Here is a 19,786-nt window from a genome sequence, read left to right on the forward strand (position 1 = left end):
CAAGTTTTATACAAAGATTTAAAGTTATAAATTCTTTCTTGTGGCATCCCATAAGTATATATAATTGGTTAGTTCTGAGTATTCTTCAAATTTGCATTTTAACCTCTTTGATCTATGAGAAACTTAGAAATGTTTTCTAACTTCCCAGCGTACATGCAAATGTGTGTTTTAGTTGTGATTAATATAATTAATTTTTAATTATTTTCATTGCATTGTGGTTATAGAATTGTTTTTATGATTCTACAAGGCTATGGCTATGTGCTTGATTTCTATAACTGTTAGGTTATAGAAAGTGATCTGCTCTGTTGTTGATTGCTGAGGTATGTAACATTTTTTTCCAAATCATCTATACCTATACAACAGCTATATGTTGGTTGACTCATCAATAAATAATTAAGAAAAATAAGCTTGAAATTATTATGCCTCCCATTATGAAGTGATCTTCAGCTATAATAATACAATCAGTTTGGTTCTCTGAAGGTTGTATATATATTTCCCATATTTTTCTTATATTTTCAACTTTTCTGTTTGTATTTTTACTATTCTGGAATGCTGACACAATGTCATGAAGACATTTGCTTTCAGTACTTTGGGAAAGTCCTTACCCTTTTTAAAAATACCACATCTGTACTCTTTGTATTATGACCTTATGAAACTCTGGTTGGATATGTTAGACTACAATTCTGTTGTAAACATATTTTTAAATTTCTGTTTCATACTTGATAAATCATTTTTCTCTTAAAGCTTTATTTTAACGCATCTAGATCTATTTTCTAATTAACTCTGTAGTCATTAAATCTAATCTATAAGCCAATATTTGCCTTTTATTTTCAACAACTGTATTTGTTTGATATGCTTTGAAGTTCTTTTCATCATTTTGATAATAATGTTCATTTTTTGTAATATTGGGGCTTGAAGACAAGGCCTCATGCTTGCTAGACAGGCCTCTAATACTTCAGTTTACTAGACAGGCCTCTAATATTTAGTCCTTTTGATTGCTTTAGTTATTTTTCAGGGAGGATCTCACATGTTTTGCTCTAGCTGTTCTTAGACCCAATCCTCCTACCTATGCCTCCAAGGTAGTTGAGATCACAAACATACATTACCAGGACTAGTTTATTGGTTGAGATGGGATCTTGCTAACCTTGCCTGAACTGGCATCAAGCCTTGATCTTCCCAATCTCTACCTTCTACATAGATTGGATTACAGGCATGAGCCATAACTCCGACATTATGTTTCCACTCTTTCATATACATTTCATGTTCTATATATGATATTAAAATCCTCTATGGTTGTTATTTCTTATTTATAATGACTTATTTCTTTATTGATTTGGTATGCATTTATCAAATTTAATCAAAGAGAATCTTAAGGATCTAAAAAGCATATGCTTTACTTCATTCCTCTAAAGATAAGTTTTTGCTTATGAAAGTAGCAAGAAGAGCTTATTAATATAAAACTGTGATAACTGAGTTGTTATTCTCATTTTTCTTTTGTTGCTGAGGACTGAACACAGGCTCTTGGCATGCTATGAATGCACTCTGCTACTAAGATGCAATCATATTCCATAAGCTCCTTCTGCAGGTCTTGCTTAATTAATACAATATACTTCAGCTCAAATTACTACTGGTCTCCAAATCAAGACACTGATGCTAACATTTGTTCCTTGTATCCCTTTCTCTTTTGATTTCAGCTACTTATCCCTATTTCCTCCCTTTTCTTTCCTTTTTGGTGGTGCTGGGGACCTATTGCAAGCCCTCACACATACGAGGCAGGCATTCTCCCAGAGAGGTTCTATCTCCAGCCATATTCCCTTACTTCTTAAGAGTTGTAAAGATATTTCATCCATGGCTTAACTGTACTACATTTTACAAAATGTTGGTGGAATTGCTCAAGTGGTAGAGTACCTGCCTAGCAAACATGAAGCCCTGAATTCAAACCCCAATACTGCCAAAATAAAATATATCAAATCTGCAAACAGCATAACAGTTCTTAATTTTCTAAACCTAACAACAGAGAACTAATAATCTATTAATATTCATTAATAAAGGGAAACATTGTAATCCTGCTTTAATAAAGTCCATTAGTTTCCTTGCATTCCCCTTTTAAAATCAAATATAAAATGTCAGACTTGCATTTTAATTTAAAAATAATTTAGATATGCATAAAATAATGAAAACCTTTATTGAGTCTTATTTTTGGCTTAGAAGTTTATCTATTTTTGTTGTTTTATTTTTTAGTTGACAAATACTGTTTAAACATATTTATCTGGTACAATGGAGTATTCTGAAACGTGAAAATTTTTATCAAATCACATTAAACAGCTTTTACTTTACCCCAAACATTTATTATTTCTTTGTGGTAAAATCATTCAAAATCCTCTGTTTGGGGGATGTAATACATAATTATTAATTAGAATCACTCACATAATTTAATGTTACTTAACTTTGAATCCATTATCCATCATCTCCATTTCTTCTTCAAATTCTATTGCAATTATTTTAAAAATGATAAAGTTATAGTCTTTCTCTCCATGATACATGCAATATAAGCGCTTTCCCTCTCATTTCACAGGACATTTATATAACTTTATATATTTAAGTTAACACAGTACATACACCATAACATATACACAGAAATCTCCAAGGACCTTTCATAAAGACCCCTGCTTTAGCATGTGAATTAAAGAAGCAAGATAGATATTGAATTATACATACATTACTTTCTCAGCTTCTTCTGATTCTACAGAGATCATAACTGTTGGCAGGTTAAACAGTTCTAGTGTCTCTGTCTCAGTGAGTTTTATCTCTATTGTCTTCTCTAGGTCTTCTTTTGTTATAATTGTTTCATGTGCTGCTGCCCTTACAACCCGTAATTCTGAAATATATGATTTCATAAAAATAATTTACTAATGGATCATTTAAACTTGTATTTTTTCCTAGTCATTAATTTCCATGATTCATTGCCAGAGACATATATGGTTGGGGAACCATATATGGTTGTGAGTCATAGTCCATTCAAACTCTCTGAACAAACTGGATATGATAGCCCATAAGTAGGTTATTGACTATAGAAATCAATCCTAACTTAATCTCATCCCAATAATGGTAACTCCAATGACAACCCAGAATAATGACCCTATATTAATAGGAATTGTGGGGTGGGTAACTCTGGTACTACTCAGTACCATGCAATGTATTTGCAGCACACAGAATACAAGCTTTTGTTAAGCCTATTATTATTTAGTAGTTTTTTATTTCAATTTAGTCCACTTCTAATCATCTTTCCAGAGGCTAGAAAGGCTTGCCAAAAGAAGTTCTGATTGAATAAGTAAAATGAAAATCAAAAAGGCTCAATGAACATGTATGTATATGTTGAAAAGAATTTACCCCCAAACTTTAAAGTAGTAAGAGATACAAAACCCTTGGAAAATTTTACTGAAGATAGACTTTCAAGGATAAGTAAGTTTGGGATTCCTTATATAGGTAAGAGAGAGCTATGATGGAACACAGAGGTCAGAGTTCAATGTATTTCTGGAGGTTTTGCTCTGTTTGGGTTTGGTAAGATCTTGTGTTTGGTTTTGTTTGGTTTTATGAGATGGGGTTCTCACGTGTACATTTGCTGACTTCAAACTCTTTTTTTATGTTAACTAAGATGTTTTTTCTTTTTCTTTTTTTTTACTGTGAAAATACTGTTACAACTTCAAACTCTTGATCTTCTTGCCTCTGCCTCTTGAGTGTTAGAATTACAGACCACCAAATTTGAGCCTTATTGTTTTCTAGTGTTATAAAGCAGGAATCCTTGAGACACTGGGTTAGGTAAAGTCTGAGTAGTTGAATAATTGAATAGTTTCAGAAAAATAAGTCCAAGAATATGCACTTTGCAATCTTAATAAGATCCATATGCTGAGAAAAATACCTTCCTTGAATCATAACCACCAGTATGAGGGCGTGTCTCAAGTGTAGAGAGACTTCCTAATCAAGTATGAGGCCCTGAGTTCAAATCCCAGTATTGAAAAAAGCTTATTTGCTTGTAAAACTTTTAACATTATTCAAACAAGAAAAATAAATACAAGAGTAAAGAGAAAGTATATTTTCTTACCTGTAAAACTAGCCAATCTTTCTCGTTTATAGGATGGTTCTTCCAGGTCTTCTGTGATTGATTCAGTTGTAGATATACTTGATTTAGAAACAGTACTGCTTCCCAAAACTGATCTTTAACAGTAAATAACATTATTCATTTATCTAACATCCTTATGGGCATTATATATAAATCATACATAAATTAAAATATATGATCAGATTGAGAAATCAAATACTCTATAATCAAACAACATAGGTCAAAATAAATTGCTTTTTAAAATATTAAGTTGAGAATAATATATGTCAAAATTTATGCCAGAAGTCCTCAATATACTCCAAATATATTTTGAATAAAATTCAAAATATACCCTACATTCCTTCTCAGTCTTTTCATTTAGTCTCTTTCTCTCTCTCTCTCTCTCTCACACACACACACACACACACACACGCACACACACACACTCACTCACATCTTTATCCTTTCCCTCCTTTTCTTATGTTTTATTTTATTTTTTGCTTCCTGAGTCTTACAAATCTCTATTACTTCCAGGGTATTATTACTTTCTTTTTTTTTTGCTTGGTTTCTCCTATTTTCCAAATCTTATCTTAAATACATGATTTGTCTAATTAATAAAAGTACTCTCAAAGTTTAATACAAAATATATCTCAGAAGAAAAACAATGAATCTAAAATAATTTTCTTACTTATAAACTTAACATGACTCCATTATACTACATAGCTTTTATTTTCTATTTATGGTATCAACTGTCTACCAAAGGCATGAATTAAGTTTATTGAAACATCCTTGTTTCAGCCAGTATCCCCATGCCTTTTGGATGAAAATTTGGAGGCAGGCTCTAGAACATTATAACTTCACTGTATTTGAAAATAACAGAGAAATAAAATCCATGAATTATAAGGATTTTCATGGGAGGATGGGTGGGGTTGAGAGAGAAAGCCACCCCTCCCATAAAATACAGCAAAAACCAAAAAAAAAAAAAAACAGAAGAAACTGATGGAAAAGATCTAATGGGAATTGGCAATCAATTGTTTGTAATTTTAGATTCAATTTTTAGTACATAAAAATCTGTATGTTTCTAGGTACTGGTGGCACACACCTGTAATCCTAGATACTTAGGAGGCTGAGATCTGAGGACTGGGGGTCAAAGCTATCTTCTGCAGGAAAGTCCATAAGATTCTTATCTCTAATTAAGTACAAAAAAAGCTGGAAATGGAGCTGTGGCTCCATTGGTAGAGTGCTATACTTGAAAGGAAAAGCTCAGGGAGAGTATCCAGGCCCTGAGCTAATGTCCCAGACCCTTAGTTCAAGCCCCAAGACCGATGCACACATGTGCGCCACCAGTACCTAGAAACACACACACACACACACACACACAAATCTGTATATCTCAAAAATGCTTTAGAGTTTATCAAATGTGAACAACTCCGCATCTAATCATATTACAAGAGGACACAGAGATGGCACATTATGAAGCTATATGGAAGTTGGGAGACTAGGAACACCTGATGTATATATGCGTATACATACACATATACATATGTATACACAATTTAAGTTGAAAGACAATATATATGGCATAAAAAGAACTACAGAAAAGTATACTTTACCTGGTAAGCTGTCCTAACATACTAGGATTTACTGTGTTCTGATAAAGACTATAGGAACTAATAAATTCTGATCCAAGTGATCCTTCTTGTGATCCCAATAGTTTATTTGGCTTTGGGGTAACACTATGTGGATCTGGATGGTAAAGTGGTCGGGGAGTAACATCAACTCCATTCCCATCAAATACCTATAGAAAATAGTTATTTAAAAATGAGATAACTTTAAAATACGGTGTTTCTAAACAAGATCCTAAACACAGAGATAATTATAGTAGAAAAGAAGTAAGTATAGTGATCCCAGAATAGATAAATACAAAAAATGAAATGATACTAAATTTTGTGCTTAGCAAATTTTTAGACATATATTTAAAAAATCTCATTCATGTTTACTGTATATGTAATCTGCAGTCAGTCACACATGCTTAACAATGGAGGTATGTTCTGAGAAATTTGAGGTAATTTTGTTATTGTTTGAACATCATGGAGTATACATACACAAACCCAGTAAGTCAATCATTTAAGATAGCCTCAAAGCAATCAAGAGATGGGGTTAACACAATATGTATGATGTCTACAGCCATACCACCCTGAACATGCCCAATCTCGTCACAATATATATGTGTGTTGCTCATACAGTGAGGCATGGGATATTTTTTCCAGCAAACATTAAAAAAATAAGTATATTACATACACAAGCCACTGACAGTAGTTTAGAATTTTACACATAATTCATGACAGCATAGGAGGTTTTTTACACCAGCATAACCACAAAACATGAGTAATGCTTTGCACTAATGTATATCTACAACATATCAGCCTTGGTAACCACCATCCTTTGCAATGTTTATGAAATTAGTATTTTTAGATACCACATGAGTGAGATCACATGGGACTTGTCATTCTGTGCTTGGTTATTTCACTTAACATAGGAACTTTGGTTTCATCCATATTGTTTCAAATGACAAGATTTCATCCTTTTTATGGCTGAATAGTATTCGATTAATTTGCATATTTTCTTCCATTGCCAATAATGTATTTTGTTAAATATAAATCATTTCATTTTGATAAAACTGAAAATGTCTTCTTTCATTCTGTGGATTCATTTTCTTTATTTGTGTATTTAATGATAAAAAGCTCAGTCCTAATTTAGTAAAAAAAATCATCACATTTTACTTTATGGCTTTTGCTTTAGATGTCTCATTTAAAAAATTAGAAAAATACTATTCCAAGACTGGAGACATGGCTCATATGGTAGAGTATTTACCTATCAAGTGAGAGGCCCTGGGTTCAAACCCTAGTACCATCAACAAAACAAATCAGAGCAATCTCAAACTGGAAGTGGTATTACATACTTGTAAATGCCAGGGGCCTGGCAGGTTAAGACTGGAGGATCATGATTCACGACCAGCCTGAGCAGAAGTTAAGTGATACACACACACACACACACACACACACACACACACACACACACACTCAATTTCAATCAATAAAAAAAAAACCTGAGCTTGGTGGTATTTGCGTGCAGTTCTAGATATCTAGATATTGAGGAGGTGGAGACAGGAAGATGACAGTTTGAAGTTCTATTTAAAAAAAAAACAACAACACTAAAAGTGAAGCCCTGGGTTCAGTTCTTCAACACCACATAAACAGAAAATGCTTGAAGTGGCACTGTGGCTCAAGTGGCAGAGTGCTAGCCTTGAGCTAAAGAAGCTCAGGAACAGTGGCCCAGACCCTGAGTTCAAGGCCCACGACTGGCAAAAAAAAAAAAAAAGCACAAGTAGTGTGGGTAGAGTTCAAGTGGTTGAGCACTTGAAGCCCTGAGTTCAGTCCCCAGTTCTTAAAAAAAAATTCCTAGTCCTTTGTGAATTACTATTGTGAAACCCCTTTTTACAATTAATATATGCTGGTAAAAAAGGAATGACAGGACAGTAAAACAGGCTATGTTGGAGTAAGGAAGGTTCTAGAAGAGTGGAGTCAACAGAGAGGACAGATAAGGGTGAATATGGTTGAAATATATAGTCTTTAAGCTGTTTATATGGTAAATTATCACTGAATTTAAAAATGTTAAACCAGTTTTTGTTTTTTGGTATTTTCCCAACTTCTTCAAGATGCATTGTGCATTTTGATCATTATTAAAGTTCATTTGCAATTGTATTGAGAACTTTACCATATGTATTAACAAATGTTTTTTCCCCTTATTCTTAGTCAGGTTTTAATATCAAGGACTCTACCTGTATAAATTTTGTAGCATACCGTGTGTGTGTGTGTGTGTGTGTGTGTGTGTGTGTGTGTGTGTGTGTTGCAGCTAGTACTTACTTGAACACAGGATCTACTACTTGCTCAGCTGGTGCTTTACCACTTGAACTAGACTAGCTTTTTGCTATTTTGGATATGGATTCTCAAAAACTTTTTTGCCAGGGCTGGGAAGGTGGCTCAGTGGTAGAGTGGCTTGCCTTGCATGCATGAGGCCCTGGGTTCTGAGGAATTCAGGCCCCACAACCGGCAAAAAAAAAAAAAACAACTTTTCTGCCAGACTGGCTTCAAATTATGATTCTCTGAACTCCAGCCTACTGACAAGCTAAGATTATAGGCATGAGCCCAAAGCACTGAGCTCCGTGTTGTTTTCATCCATGTATGTTTGGCACGTCTCTCATTTGGGTATGGCTAGTATTAGTTTTGAAGACGGGTTCTCCAAACTACTCATAATTTTTTAGAATAGCTTCCATTTTATATAAATTTTAAATTTCAAATTGAATATACATATAATACGCAGTCACTTTTAAAATAGTACTTAAAGTGAATGGTTTAGTGGATTTAGGTATATTCATAGTTGTGTGATAATACCACCACAATGAGTATAAAAACCTTTGTGGTTTTAAAAAACAAAAAACAGCCCAGTATCCTTTATTTTTATTGTCAAGGTGATGAACAGAGGCCTATATCCTTTAACTATTTTCACTCGTATGTCATCTCCCAGCCAAAGCCTTCATGTGTCTAAAGATTCACTATCCTGGACATTTAGATGAGCAGATTCAAATACTGTGAAGTATTTTTTGACTGGTTTGTAGCCTCACGTACAGTATTTTCAAAGGTCATCTGTGTTAATATAAACCAATGCTTTGTTCCTTATAATGGGATGAATAATATCCTATCAAATGGATATAATTTGTCCAGTCATTTTTCCATAGGTAGACATTTCAGCTGTTTCCATCTCCTTGGAATACTACAAATAATGCTGGTAGAAACATTCATTGATAAACTATTATTGATAACTTTCTCCTGTTATTTGTGTGTATGTACATTCTTTTCAGAAGTGGAACTGTTGAATCATATGATTCATTTTAAGGAACCTAAGCCATTTTCAGAAGTGGCCAGACTTTTATATCACCACCAGCAATGTCTGAGGGTTCTAATTTTCTTCACATCTTCTCCAACAAAAAGTGTGTTATATGGCTCTAGTGGCTTGCAGTGGTTATAATTGTAATTTGCATTTCTCTGATGATATAGATTGGATATCTTGGGGCTGGGAAGGTGGCTCAGTGGTAGAGCACTTGCCTTGCATGCCTGAGGCTCTGGGTTCGATTCCCCAGCACCATATAAGCAAAAAGAAAAAAGCCAGAAGTGGCGCTGTGGCTCAATTGGTAGAGCGCTAGCCTTGAGCTGAAGAGCTGTGGGACAGTGCCCAGGCCAAGAGTTCAAGGACCATGACTGGACCCAAAAAAAAAAAAAAAGATTGGATATCTTTTTGTATTGTTTCATCACTAATCTTCTTAGGAGAAATGAGTATTGTTTCTACATATAAATTAGGTTGTATATCTTTATAAATGAATTATAAGCATTCTTCTGTACTTTGGATTCATGCCCCTAATGACCTATGTGGTGAGTTTTCCTTTACTTTATTGGTGATTTTTTGGATTCAAAACATTTTTGTTTTCCTCTTTCCTCTCTTCCATTATCTTTTTTGTTTCTCTCCTCTCTATTTTTTATGGAGGTATTTAGGTTTTAACTTAGGGCTTCCTAATTTCTAGACAGGTAATCTACCCATTGAGCCATGATTACATGTTTGTTTTTGTTGTTGTTTGAGATAGTCTGGGTTTCTGCCAGGACCAGAATCTCATTTTGCATTTCCCATTGTGTCTGGGACAACAATTACACACTATATTTCTAGCTATTGACTGAGATCTCATGAACTTTTAGTCTGGGCTGTCCTGGAACTATGATCATACCCTTCAGCCTGAGGAGCCAGGATGATGGGCATAAAATACCACACCAGCTTCCTTGCTTCATTTTTAAACTTTTTTGTTACTAATATGTAACTTTGTTTATTCTAGATATTAAGCCCTTATAGATGCACTTGCAAATATTCCTTCCCTTGTGAGGGCTCCTCTATCTCTTTTGTTGTTGATGTTGTCTCCACCACCATTTAACAAGACTCTCTTCTCCTTTTTATGTTCTTGGCTTCATTGTCAAAAATTATTTGACCAAATGTAAGCATTCATTACTAGGCTCTCCAATTCTATTACATGGGTCTGTATGTTTGGCTGTCTTTATTCTAGTACCATACATACCTGGTTACTATATGTGTGTAATAAGTTTTGAAATGGGAAGTATGCAACTTCCAACTTTTTTGTTTTATTCAAGATTGTTTTGGTTATTTGCAATTTTTCTTCATATTCTTCATGAGTTTTAGAATTTCTCATTTCTGAAAGCAATTTCATTGACATTTTAGTAAGAATCTCTTTGAATTTACATGTTCTTTAAGTGCAGAACATAAGATATCACGGAAGTTTTTCAATCCACAAAAATGTCTTTCCATTTACTGGTGTCTCTTCTGATTTATTTCAGCACAAGATTTCTTCTGGGATGATTTTCATTTTGTAGTTTTCAGTGTATAAATATTTTACTTGTTTATTCCTAATTATTTTAGTATTTTGTATTTGGTTTGATTTGAGATAGGATGTTACTAGGTGGTTTAGCTTGGTCTTGACTAATGAATTTCCCTGCCTCAGCATCCCTAGTGCTCAGATTATAGGCATGTGCTACCACCACATGTGACTTGAATTTTTCATTGTTAGGTGCAATTGATTTTTTGTATTGACTTTCTAGCTGTAAATTTCTGAATTCATTTATTAGTTCTATTTGTAAACACCCCCCCCCGTTAGACATTTGCTCTTTAGGGTTTTTCAGGTTTATTCACTGGGAAATGAAATTATCCATAATTTTAATTCTTTTTAATTTTATTTTCCTGTCTAACTTCTTTGGCTAAAATTCTAACTACTATGTTGACGGGAAAAAGCAATCAATCTTTCAGACACACACACACACACAGGGATAAACATTATATATATAGGAATACACAGTATTTATTAAATTAAGGTTGTTTCTAGTTTGGAGTTTCTACAAATAAATTTGTTATGAACGTTTATGTAAGCCTATGTAAAATATGTTTTCTGTTCACTTGGTAAATATGTAGAAGTGAAAAAGCAGAAAGACATAGTAGGTGAATGTTTAACATGCAAATAGTCTGTCAAGTTCTTTTGTATTTTCCATATCCACCAGTAGCAGTAGTGTATGAGTCAGTTCATCTACATAATGCAAACTTGACACCATTGGTTTTTTAAAAATTTTAGTCATTTTACCAGGTTTGTAGCCATATTTCTTCGTTTTAATTTGCCTTTCCCTAATGACTGACCCTGGTCATCTTTTCATGTGCCAATTTGACATCTGTACATGCAGTGGTACATACTCAAGTATTCTGATTATTTTAAATATTAAGTCACCTTAATACTGTTTTAGGGCTGTTTCTATATCAGAATGTTTCATTCTGATAACAGTGTCTTTCAAAGGGCAGAAGTTGTAATTTTTGTGAATTCCAGTTTACCAAATTTTCTTTTATAGACTTGGCTTATTAATGTCCCATTTAAAATAATTGCCTATTCAAATTTACATATGAATTTTCTAGTATATATAATTTGGTTCAAAGTTTGTTTTTTTGTTTTTGGGTTTTTTTGGGGGGGTCAGTTATGGGGCTTGAACTGTGGGCCTAGGCAGTGTTCCTCAGCTCTTCAGCTCAAGGCTAGCACTCTACCTCTTGAGCCACAGCACCACTTCCGTTTTTTTCTGTTTTATATGGTGCTGAGGAATCAAACCTAGGGCCTCATGCATGCGAGGCAAACACTCTACCATTGAGCCATCTTTCCAGCTCTGGTTAAAAGTTTTAAAAAGTCAATTTGCAAATTTTCTGATGACATAAAATAAGAAACTTTGACCAACTTTATTCCATTTTTGAGTATATTGCTGAAAAGTGTAAATGATGATAGTTGGGTATTAGGTATAATTAATACCATAAACAACTGTTCCTAAGATCATGAATAGACTTATCTTATCCCACTCCGATGTATTATTTTTGTTAAGACAAGGTCTCACAATGTAGCCCGGGTTAGACTTGAGCTTGTGACCCACTTGCCCCAGCCTCCCAAGTGATGGAATTATAGGAACGTGCTATCATATTAAACTCCACTTCACTATTCTTATTTTCAATGAGTTACAGGAGACAACTACCATCATACTATAAGGATTGATGTGGGGCTGTCAATATTTCAAGCCAAATGTAACAGCATAGTAATAACAGCATTCAGGAGGCTGAGTTAAGAAGATAGTTCGAAGTCTGGGATACATATATACACTATACACTATGTCAAAATAAAAGCTTTAAAAAAAACAAAAAAGTTTATTTCAATATTAGAAGGGATGTTTGAAAAGTGTATTTTCTATGTTTAATATTCCAATCAAATTTTTCATAACCTTTTATAATTACAGAGTTCTAAAGAATATTACCTGTATTATCTTAGAATTGGAAGTAGTCAGTTTATCCTTGTCTATTGCTTTTGTCTCGGGTACATTTATCATGTTTCTTGATGTACCTACTCTGCTCATGTTTGCAACACCATATCCTTTTGATGAAGTTTTTTTCACTGGGCTAATAAAGCTAATAGACTTCTGTGGAACAGTACTGCACAAGAAAAACAAAATACAATACAGAGGATCCAGACTGAGAAGAAAATTAATCCATGATTTAAAAAGTACTTTTACTTAGAAACATGAACAATATAATATGAAATAAAAACAGCTAGTTGAGAGCTTAATTTGTGTAAGCATTAAATCACATTAAAGGTATTAAATCATTGCTCTCTTCACAACCCCAAAGGCTGTATTAACATCAGTTTATGTTAAAAATAACAAGAACAAAACCCAGAAGCTTAAAGAGAAACAATCCTACTAGAGCTAAGATATGAAACAGCGAGAGCCAAGGTATATCCTGTCTCTAGGTCTTAATTTCCTTTTCTTTTTTTTTTTTGTTGTTGGTTGTGGGACTTGAACTCTAGGTCTAGGTGCTGTCCCTGGGCTATCCAGCTCAAGACCAGCGCTTTACCACTTTAAGCCACAGTACTATTCTTGGTTTGATGGTGGTTAATTGGAGATAAGAGTCTCATTAACTCTTGCCCAGGCTGGTTTTGAACCATGATCTTCAAATAGCTAGGATTACAGGTATAAGCTACCAGCACCTGGCTCCTTATTTTTCTTATACTAATAAATGTATGAATATCTACCTCATAAGTTGTTAGGGGATTAAATGAATTCATTTGTATATTATAATTAGGAAGTATTTGACCCATAGTAAGGACAAACGAGTGTACAGTGCAAATAAGAGTATAATTATAAAATTTGAGAAAACCTTGTTACAGTATGAAAAGATTACATGATATTTAATAAGAAAAGTTAAAATCAAAATATTTGTATTTGGCAGAAAAACTATGATGATTTTTTAAATTTTTCTTTGTAAACTCCTTAAGATAGTACCTACCTTTGTTCATTCTAGTACTGTATACTGTAGATTTCTATAAAATGATTATCTTCCCTTATATAAAGGAAATATGCTTCCAAAGAAAATATTTTAACAATATTTTTTATTTTCTAAGCTAGACAAGAATATTTTAGGATGACAATAATGAATCCAGTTTTTATACTTTGTTTTTCTTCATAGTACATATCACTCTTGCCATCTGCTTATTTATTTGTTACTCAGGCTGGCACTTGCTAGGCAACTGCTCTTACCACTGAGTCATGCCTCCACCTTTACTATTTAACAATTTAGTTGGTTGTTTGTCTCATCCATTTCTGTGTTCCTTGCACCCAGAACAGTGACTACCATAGGCACTAAAAATAATTTTTTAAAAATAAATGAGCAAGTGAATTCTATTTGAACACAGTGTATCTTACACTGTCTTCCCCTCTTTAGTCTCTAAAGGACTTTATTCCTACAATCACTAACAAAACAATACCACGGAAAAAAATACTGCACATTTTTTCTTCTTTAACAGTCAACATTCTTAAATGAGATTAGTTTTAGTGGCAGAGGGTGGGCTGAGGAGGAGGGAGATTTAAGGCAAGGTCTTGATATAAATTCCAGGCTGGCCTTGTAGTAGAGATCCTCCTGCCTCAAACTCTGGATTGCTTGGGATTGCAGCCATCATAAGTGGCAAGACATTTTTTAATTTAATCTATACTCTAATTTTCTTTCTTCATCAATAATTCCAGGTCTCCTATACCTTATTTCATAAGTATTTAATTATGTTCCAATTATCTTCTCAACTTAAAAACCTTCCCTTTATCTGTCATCTGCCGATTACCCCTCTTCTTTCATTTAGTAAAATTCCCTACAATACTAGGCAATAATGTGTGTGTGTGTGTGTGTGTGTGTGTTACTACGTATTGACAGGGCACTCTTACCACTGAATTACCTCCATAGCACTGTCTACTTTTTTCCTCTTATTTCTTCCATAATTCATTACAATTCAGATTTACCTTTCCTACTGCAAACAACTTTCATTAAAACCAACTATTCAAACTGTTGAATCCAAAGAACTTCTTAATACTTATCTTTGCGGCATCTGACAATCATTTCCCTTTCTTAAAATTGACTTCTTAAATTGTTTTCTATGACATCACAATTTCATACTTCAACCTTATTGAGATTTTAACCCAATTCTTCCATACTTTGTATATCTCTTTTTAGATCTCTCTTCTTTGCTAGTTTAAGAATCCACAATTCATCATATATGCTATTCTCTTCAATTATCTTATTTTGTTTTTCTTATCCTTTTGCTCTATCTTCACAAAATCTAGTCTTCTCATTCTACATTTCCTAGATTTCCCTTTTACAGGTTATACTTACGCTAACATCTATTATCAGTTTTTTCACTATAGTCACTATTCCTAAGAAAATTTAGTAAATTCTATTATTTCAATGGTTACATACATTCTACTTCCTAATAGCTTTTATCCTCATTATAACTTCCCTTCTCACATCTTCTGAAGATTTTACATCTTGAATCACTACACCTGGAGCAACTACTTAAATATCCATGAAAGCAATTCTATTATCTTAGCCATTCAGCTTTTTAAAATCTTCTCATATAAATGATCTTACCTGATTTGCTAATTTAGCCATTTAGATCAAGTCATGCATCTGACCTTGTCTTTGGAAATGTCAAAGATCACTTCATATCTTTTGAGATTATAAATTATCTTAAACCCCAACATCAATTCAACTCTAGTATGACCTTCCAGCCCTATTCTAGGACATTTTAGCTCTACCAACCTCTTTTATGCCATTTCTTTGATCTGAAGACTTTATAGTTGATATTTTTTCCAATCTCTTGCATCTTTTGTTTCACTATACTTGCTGACAAAAATCAATCATAAATAATCCCAATTGACTGACTTTGAGCCTACCCCTATGTATTAAATGTTTCTAGATTCTATATTCTTGATCCTTTAACATCTGTCCTACATGCACAGGTCAAACTACCAATAACATGCTTGTTACCTGGCCTTTACTTTCTGCCTCCTTATTTACTTTTCAAATACAAACCAACCAGAGTTCCCAATCTCAATTGCCTCCTTTACAAAGCTCTCACATTCTGGGACACAGTACATGGCTTAATTATTCCATGGCCAAATGCCAGACCCATAAAGTTAACCTCTAAGACCAAGAACCCATTGAAATTATTCAAAGTAAATTCTAAGCTTGCTGTAGCCCGTCTTACCCATTACACCTGGCAGGAATCATAATAAAAGCTCTCTTCCACAGTGCATCTCTCTACTTCCTTCTACCTCTTGAGTCTTCAGTGCCACTTCTCATGTATTATCACAAATTTCTTCTGTCAACTGAAATAAACTATTCTTTTTAAATGGCAAATATCTAAGGTTTTGGCCACATTATGCCTCCCATTTCATATATATATATATATATATATATATACATATATATATATATATATGTATATATCCGCCTATTTGTTTTTTGACAGGATCTTGCTATGTAGCCGAGGTTGGCCTTAAACTCTTGATCCTTTGGCCTCCATTTCCTGAGTGCTAGGGATATAGGCATGTGCCATACCATGCCTAGACCTAGTACACTATATTTTAAGTCAGGGTCCCATCCCTAGTATTGCCCTCAAAAAGACAAAACTGAAAATCTAAAAACCTAATCACAACAACAAGTCTTAAACTACAAATTATTCACTTAATCTGAGTCCTTAACGTGCCAGAAATCTATCAGGCTTTTTTTGTTCATTTGTTTGTTTGTTTTTTACTATAAGCTCCAATGTCACTATTTCTACACTTTTCTCAAATTAGAACGTCTCACTGTGAAAGTAACTTTTATTTTCATCTGATTAAATGAGAAGACTCAACCAATTAAGTAACTTCCACATACTACTATTGTCACATCTATGAATCTACAGGTTACTACCTATATTCTCTATTTCTTTTGTTAACTCTGTTATTACTCTAGTTAAGGTCAATTTTTCTATATGCATAATACATTCCTCTTTTTTATTCAAGGATATTGATCTAGCAATTATCTTTCTTTTGCACAAAAAATACCAATTATTCCCAGCAATTTGTAAATGTGCTGTTATGTTTCCCACCTTAAAGAAATACTTGTATTAATCAGTTCCTCCAACTACCAGTCATTGATGTTTAAAATTATAGCAATTCTTTGGAAAATTATTCTTACAATCTTTTTATGCATTCTCTTGAATCTACTTTGATAAGGTTTTCCACTTATATTTCATCAAAAGGATTATTATCAAGATCTGATCACTGAGTACTAAATCTAATGGTCGATTGACTTTTTCACCACACTAAGCAGCATTTGAATCAGTTACTCATTCTTTAAAATTTTGTTAAACTTGGATTGCAGAACATTCTCTTTATGTGGCTTTCTTCTTAAATTTTCTGTAACATTCATCCTTGGCCTTTTCCTTTATCTACATTGATATAAAATTGATTATCATGTATCTATAACTCAATCTTTCTTTTGAAAGACTCATATACATCTGCTTACTGGACATGTTTGAAACTTCCATGTCCAAGGATAAGCTCCTGCTATTTTTGCCACCACCTAAGCCTGTGCAATAAATCCACTTCTCCACTTCTCCTGTAGTTCTTCCAATTTCATTAAAGGAAACTATTCTTTAGTTGCTTAGGTGTACATTTATTTTGGAGGCCTGCCCTGGGGCTGGAACTCAGGGCTGGGCACAGTCCCTGAGCTTTTGTACTCAAGGCTAGCATTCTACCACTTGAGCCACAGCTCCAATTCTGGTTTTGGTGCTTTCCTGACTTTCCTGCCCAGGCTGGCTTTGAATCAGGGTCCTCAGATCTCAGTATCCTAAGTAGCTAGGATTACAGGTGTGAGCCTCCAACACCCAGCATAAGTGAACATCAAAAAAGAAATGTACTCATTACCTGGCTTACATAACTATAACCCTTATGTACATCATCTTTACAAAATAATTTTAATTGAAAAATATATATCTACAATCTATTTATCATTGTACTGGTATTTTTGCTAGTACTATGGTCTGAACATATACCCAACTAGCTTGCTTGGCTGGCTCTACCAACTGAGCCATGTCTTTAGTCTAATTCTTATTGTAGCATGTGAGAAATAAAATAACCATGTTTAAGTGGCTCATTAAACATGAGTGTAAGGGAAGTTAAACATGGCCAATTGAAATGCCCCAGTTTATCCAGTAACTCACAGGCTATATGCATCCTTGGGCAACTTTTTTAATCTGTTTCTTTCACTGGAAATGGAAGTTAATCATACTGCCTTCCCCTCACAGCATTACAATGATAGTTACATTTTCCTTCTAAAGAAAAGGAAAAAAATTGTAGACACATTCCATTTTAGACATCAGCAAATGATATCTTGGTAGAGCTATGTGTTTGGGAGCTGAAAAAGCAGGAATAAATTTCAGCTTCTGAAATTTAAGATGTGAAATTTTACCATGGAGATAAAGAACTCAGTCCTACAATAAAAAAATCTAAAGAAATAAAAAGAAAGTAATAGGGTCAAGGAGAGAAATTGGAGGCAGAAAGGAAGAGGAAACAAACAGATGAGCCATTTCACAAAATTCAAACATAAAAGAAAGCACACAGAATATGGTCACTTTTGAAACCTTTATTACAATTACACATCCATGAGTAGCTTCTACATTAGGTAATGAAGCAATGACGAGAAGAGATTATAAAAGAAATTAACAGACTTCTTTCTACTGCCCATTCATTATGAAAAGACTTTAAAATCATTATTATTGTTCTCACAAAAGGCTAAATAAAGTGGAAATTATCACATCCCAAGGTAAGCAACTATTGACACTGGAAAGATTTATGAAAAAAGGAAAAATCTTACAGGGAGCTTACAGGGAGCAGAAATTACCACATGAGCCACAAAGAGATCAGAAAACTTAAAAACTAAATGACTAATCTGTAGAGTGCGAGCTAGCTTGAGAAACAAAAGATTCTAGACCCTCAGCCTTAGGATACTTCCACATTTTCCATTTTATCTCTAGATACCTACCAGGTTTTCAGGATGAAAATCAAAGAAAAATTGCTCAGGAGTCTAGAAGGTAGATGGAAAACAGTAATTCTCAAATATACCTAGAACATTCTGTTTTCCATACTAAACATCTATACCCAAGGAATACTGTTTTATTAGTGCCTAATCAACCTTTGCCAACATCTGACATGGTGAAAGGAAGTAACTAACCCAATTAGCCATCCTTTCCTACTTAAAAAAAAAAAATGTTAAGAACACTTGTAGAAGTCACATCTCAAGGATAAGGATAAAGGCCCACTAAAAAGAGACCTCGTTATTTTATGGAATGAATCCCTCCTTCCTGCACCTTATTGCCACATCTGCAAAGCTCCTGCATAAAAAGGAATTATAACTGAAAGAACTGCAAGGTCAGTCTCTTATTTAAGAAGGAGTCTCCAAGGGAAATGAAAAAAGAGACAACAACAAAAAAGACATTTGAGGAAATTGAAACCTTAGACATACCTATGGCAAGTAAATATAGCCTAATTCCTAGCCACACAAACACAAAAATCCACCAAAAGCTCATACAATGTTGTATTTTCAACAAAAAATTAAAAGTCAACAAAGCAGTATGAAGAGAGAAAACAAGCAATAGAATCATACTCAGATAAGGCACAAAGTTTGCAGTTTTCAGACCATTAGTATGAAATAGGTTTAGTTAATATGCTGGAAACTCTAGTAGAACAAGTGGATAATATGCAAAGATAGGTAAATATATGGAAAAGAAAAAGGAAAAAAGAACAGGTAAGGATTTAGAATAAAGAACCTGGGAAGAGAAAGGGGTGACAAAATGAATTAGTGACTTTCACCATAATAGCTTTGTCTTACATTGTGAAGCCAATGGAAAGAATCTAATAGGAAGAACTGAAGTAAACATATTAAGTTGACAAAAATTTCAAGATCTTTTACAAGATGAGGAATAAACTGTTAAGAGAAGAATGAAGGGAAGATCCTTAAGTCAATTCAATTTGTTGCAAAATTTAGTGTTTGAAAGTTTTCGATAATATACCTACCTCAAAAAGTAAAAGTTAGGGGCTGGGAAGGTGGCTCAGTGGTAGAGCGCTTGCCTTGCATGCTCAAGGCCCTGGGTTCGATTCCTCAGCACCACATAAGCAAAAAGAAAAAAGC

General features: G+C 33.8%; 1 protein-coding gene across 1 annotated transcript in view; it reads right to left on the reverse strand.

The window, feature by feature from the left end:
* Positions 1-19,786, reverse strand: part of Wdr78 (WD repeat domain 78) — a 62,665-nt gene that overhangs the window by 40,122 nt on the left and 2,757 nt on the right. Inside the window, exons 2-4 of the mRNA XM_013020504.1 lie at positions 5,713-5,897; positions 4,103-4,215; positions 2,719-2,878 (exon numbers count right to left, since the gene is read on the reverse strand). Of these exons, the coding sequence (XP_012875958.1) occupies positions 2,719-2,878; positions 4,103-4,215; positions 5,713-5,732 (293 nt within the window). The 5' untranslated portion in view covers positions 5,733-5,897. The remainder of the gene's footprint in view (positions 1-2,718; positions 2,879-4,102; positions 4,216-5,712; positions 5,898-19,786) is intronic.

Source organism: Dipodomys ordii, unplaced genomic scaffold (assembly GCF_000151885.1).
Source record: "Dipodomys ordii isolate 6190 unplaced genomic scaffold, Dord_2.0 Scaffold51, whole genome shotgun sequence".
In the NCBI taxonomy this organism is placed as follows: Eukaryota; Metazoa; Chordata; class Mammalia; order Rodentia; family Heteromyidae; genus Dipodomys; species Dipodomys ordii.